This window comes from Triticum dicoccoides, chromosome 2A, assembly GCF_002162155.2.
Source record: "Triticum dicoccoides isolate Atlit2015 ecotype Zavitan chromosome 2A, WEW_v2.0, whole genome shotgun sequence".
Lineage (NCBI taxonomy): Eukaryota > Viridiplantae > Streptophyta > Magnoliopsida > Poales > Poaceae > Triticum > Triticum dicoccoides.
The window spans coordinates 322,145,015-322,149,608 of record NC_041382.1 but is presented as its reverse complement, the minus strand read 5'-3'; the positions used below and the strand labels follow the sequence as shown (position 1 = coordinate 322,149,608).

The window sequence follows — 4,594 nt, the reverse complement described above, 5'->3', positions numbered from 1 at the left end:
GCTCTGCCTCTAGGGTTAGACATTTGACACATGGGACTCAAGTTCTAATAAACTACTGCTCTAAATTTTAGTCATTATCTCATCATTTATGTTCCATCACAACTGATTATGTGTATGAAGGCTGATCGGTGCTTACTATTGATTACCTTTGGCATTTCGCAGATAATGTAGGTTCTAAATTTTGTTGGGAGAGGCTTAGGAGGTGGTAGAAAGCTATTGATGTCATGACGGAGTAAACAATATCCTACTAAAAGTATCTGCCCAAATTGGCTATGCAAATCGATAGACATACGAAGTTCTGGGTGTCAAGCCGGGGGTTATAAATAGAAGCTAGGTGCACTGCACATAGCTTTCTGATTTCTATACACATATGGCTAAACAAAATGTGAATACTTTGTTCAGTTGTTTCATAGTTTGCCACTCTGCAGATGGTATATTCACATATTGTATTGTGTATGTATAAGTGAATATTGAATGTCATCTTTTTGCGGGGGAATATTGAATGACATTTACGGCATGCTTAATTCATATAATATGTGAGGGTGATAGTATTTTTGCCAGCAATTTTTATATACATGATGGTGTTCTTATATGAAATGTATTGTTTATCCTGTAGTTTTTTCCCCTAACATCAAGGTACATAAACGTGGTGTACCTTAGTTTTTCCCCCCTTTTTATTAAAATTCTAGTTTTACTAATGGCCATAATAATCCTATATGTAATATACTGATGTACCATCTTGGATGATTATGGGGGAAGCTATTTTTTCAAGATATGGTTCTATTTCGAAATGTATCCAGTTGTCTAGTTGTTAGTCATTATTGAAGTACTTTTTTATTTATTAATAAGTTGTTGAAGTTACATGGTTAACATGTACCTGAGCAATGTATGTGGTTGATTGATATGACTGCCATTGTTTTGATGTTTGCCTGAGCAATAGTTGACCGCATTTGAGGCAAGTGCCTGCCATTTGGCTTATTTTGTTCACTTTGAAGTACCTATATGTCTCTCTTTTTTTTGCGGGGAACCTATATGTCTCTCTGTCAGGCATCCGGGTAAAGTATTTTGTTGCAAGAATTCTTGGCGGCTGATGACTGTTGAAAGTAGCGCCCTCTAATTAGCATTTTTGTTAGTCATTTCCACTCTACATGGGATATAAATGTTATGTTCTGTTTGTGTGTACTAGTCACTGCAGTCATGTTTGCTTGAGCAACATTTGTCTCAATCTGAGTCAAGTGGTGTTATGCTTACTGGTCTTATTTGTGAACCACCCAAAGTTGTACCAAGTCAGCGACACTTATTTTGGGACGGAGGGAGTATCTTTCAGCAGTGTCATACTGAACTTCAGGTCATTTCGGAGCAAGATCTCACAGAGGACATAAGCATCTTCATTTCTTTTTTTATTGTACCTTTTCCGTCGAAAAAACTTTCAGCTAAACTAGTATTCTTTCTTTCCCTTTTCACATATTTGTGACATAAACCTTCTTGAAGACATTACAACACATTCAAAATAACTTGCTAAAACAAATGCAAAACACTAGGTGATAGTGTGACACAAACATAATTTACATGAATATGGTAGGAGAAATAAGTGCTGAGCACTTTAAGCAGCAGCCCTAAGATCACCATCCAATTCACTTGCTATAGCATTCCATGCTAGTAATGCTGCACCAACAGCTGGTTCCACCTGCAGGTAGAAACATACATAAGTTTTCTATGAGAATTAGTTTGGATCACCATTTCGTCAACTTTTGAAACCAATCCTTAACTTTATTCCTAATGCAACTACAATCTTCTCTGAAATATTTCTTCACATCAATCATTTAATAAAAAATGGCGGAATCGGCAGAATATTTCCAACTAGGCATTATGGTAGACCCACAGTGAGTTTATAGTTTGGTTCACCTCGGGATGTATTGGATATGCCCCTGGATATGTCTTGGTAACACAACTTATCACTTCCTTACCAATGTCCCACCTCTGGTTTGCCTCAAGAACTTTGCCGACCATAACAAGTGGAAATAGATCTTTTCCATCTGCAAAATTAGAAGGTCAGAAACATGTTGAAACCTTTGTTCCTGGGGCAAAGCAAATACAGAGTATTCAGAAGTTGTTTTTTTTGTGAGGACAACAAATTTATTTTCTAGTCCCTCCGTCCCATAATATAAGACGTTTTTTGACACTAGTGTAGTGTCAAAAAACATCTTACATTATGGGACGGAGGAAGTATTTGCTATTTTTATGGCAAGTAGCCTATATGTTTGTGGCAAGGCCTGTTATACATGTCATTCAGAAGGAAGTTCCTATTTCACCTTCCCCACTCAGCGCAAGTCTCTGCACTACAGCCTTGACACTGGAAGCTAGTTCACCAACTGAATTGTGCAAGATCTTGTTTGCTACTTCGTCGCCGGCTTCGGCAGATTCTACCACAACAGGGAGAATGTCAGCAATGCGCGCCCAAGATTGATCTTCATATGTCCAACTGTCATGAAAAAAGTGAACAGGTAAGCAGTTGTTGCAATTTTCATGGTAGCACATTATTGCAGTTTTTCATTCTGTGCTCTCTTCACTCCTAGTTAACATTATGCTTCAGCTCACATAATGTCAGCAGATGAATATTTGAGTAGGGTTTTTCAATTGGTAACCGAACTCTGTAAGCGCCAAGTAACTGAAACAGACTTCCACTTGTTTTCACAGCAAGTAAAATAAAACAAGCTAATCGATTGAAAAGGAGATTTACCCTATGAGTTCATCCGGCGATGCGAGTCCAAGGAAGTCAAGGATGTTGTTTGTGAGTAGTGTTTCAGGACCCCTGCCATCATAGGCCCTCACAACTGCTGTCAATGCTTGTGCTGAAATCCCATAGCCACTGCAATATATAGTGCCGCAACAATCAGAAATCAGCTTCAGTAGTTGCTTCTTAACCAGTTTCCTCCGCTTAAAAGATAATAGTACCATGGAGTTAAAGACAGAAGAAGTTAGAGGTGTGTGTGTCTAACCTGCCCCAGTCACCTAGCACCGGCCCTGCACCAGCTGCCCGAGCTTCCCTGCCGTCGCTGGTGAAACCGTAGGCTATGGTCCCTGTCCCTGCGATGAGCACGCAGCCGTGGAGCTTGCCCATGGTGCCGCTGGCCAGTGCCGCCACCGCGTCGTTCTCCACGAACAGCTTCACATGGCTCGGGAAAATCTCCCTGGAAGTTAATTTCAGAGTTAATTCAGCTTCTCCTGCGGATTTCTTGGCAGCAGGTAACAGATAAGCACCTGAGCCAGTCCAGCATTCTGTGCTGGTCGATGGGGTGGTTGACGCCGGCTACGGCCAAGCAGACCGCGCTCACGTTTGATCGTCTCCGGCGAGCCTTGTGGAGAGCCTGCGCCATCACTCGCTCCAGCGTCTCCCTCGCCTTGTCCTCTGAAGAATTTCAAGCCAAAGAATTTATCATGTGGAATCCAGGCCAGGGCCAGGCCAGGGCAGCGTTGATGTGATCGTTGGATGGCAGGTGGAGGTGGTGGTGGTACGCGTACCTCCTACGGAGTTCTGGTTGGAGCATCCGGCGACGGCGCGGGCGAGGACGGGGAGCGGGTCGGCGAAGGGCATGGCGGCCGGGATGCAGACGCAGACGGTGTTGCTGGCGCCGCCGTCAACGCCGAGGACGACGCTGCACCCCATGCGCGGGCTCTGGCGGTCCTCCATCTCCCATATGTCCCTAGTGGTGTACCTCTGCATCCTCCCTCCCTCCTTGGTTGGCCAGACAGACAAACGTAGGCATATGCTCTCCTCCTCCTTCTAAGCTCTCCCTACCAAATGATGCAGCTCGATTGGTGACTGCAGCTTTGTTATATATGTAGTGGGTGCACTAACAAGTCGCATCTAATGGCGACATGTTTCGTCGAGGAGAAAGGGACGGGGAGGAGGAGGAGGAAGACGAAGGTGACGAAATTGCAAGGGCGGCTGGGTGTCCTGTCCGCACGCGCGTCCAATGGCGCGACGGCCGAGTTGTTTAGGGACACGCCTCTAGTAATCTACAGTATGTGCTTTGTCATTTCCTGCCAAAGTTACAGTTCGTTACTGACAGCACTGGTATAAACCCTGGATCTTACCGGACAGTTTGCTGCCAAAAGTTACAGTTTTAGGGGGCTACTGCAAGATTTTTGCTGTTATTTGTAACTTTTTGCCAGCTGCGCTCTTGATTGTATCTCTTGATGGTGCCGGTGATGGTACAACCAGTAGAAAACTCCAAGCTCTCCTTCTTGGTAAAAACGGGCTTGGATATTGGACATGAAAACGTAAAGGTCTGCTTCTGTGCCCCCTAACTGAACGGAAACACTTGTGTTCACCCCGCTGATCTCTGCGCGCGCATCGACCCCCTCCGCTACCATACGACCGCCTTTGATCATACACCCGAAGCAACCCAAACCATAGCCTAGTTTTGCAACGTGACCCTTGTTGCAATCGTTTGCACAACATGGGGTCTCTTTCACACCGAGGGAGGAGCTTTGCTACATCAACAGACCTTCATGGGGTACATTTGAAGTGACAAATCGTAATTGGGTTAATGGGGAGGGCTGGACCCCACCCAGCTGAAAATTGGGGAGG

General features: G+C 44.3%; 2 protein-coding genes across 2 annotated transcripts in view; one reads left to right on the top strand and one right to left on the bottom strand.

Moving 5' to 3' along the window:
- Positions 1-771, top strand: part of LOC119354475 (WPP domain-associated protein-like) — a 13,156-nt gene extending 12,385 nt beyond the window's left edge. The window contains exon 6 of the mRNA XM_037621200.1: positions 163-771. The gene's annotated coding sequence lies outside the window, so the exon portion shown is untranslated. The remainder of the gene's footprint in view (positions 1-162) is intronic.
- Positions 772-1,372: 601 nt separating this feature from the next.
- On the bottom strand, positions 1,373-3,901 carry LOC119354477 (N-acetyl-D-glucosamine kinase-like). The gene is made up of 7 exons (XM_037621203.1): positions 3,523-3,901; positions 3,262-3,409; positions 3,000-3,191; positions 2,741-2,869; positions 2,313-2,482; positions 1,906-2,036; positions 1,373-1,687 (listed from the first exon to the last, which is right to left on the bottom strand). Exons 1-7 carry the CDS (start codon positions 3,722-3,724, stop codon positions 1,604-1,606), a joined length of 1,056 nt encoding a protein of 351 aa, XP_037477100.1. The 5' UTR covers positions 3,725-3,901; the 3' UTR covers positions 1,373-1,603.
- Positions 3,902-4,594: the final 693 nt, after the last annotated feature.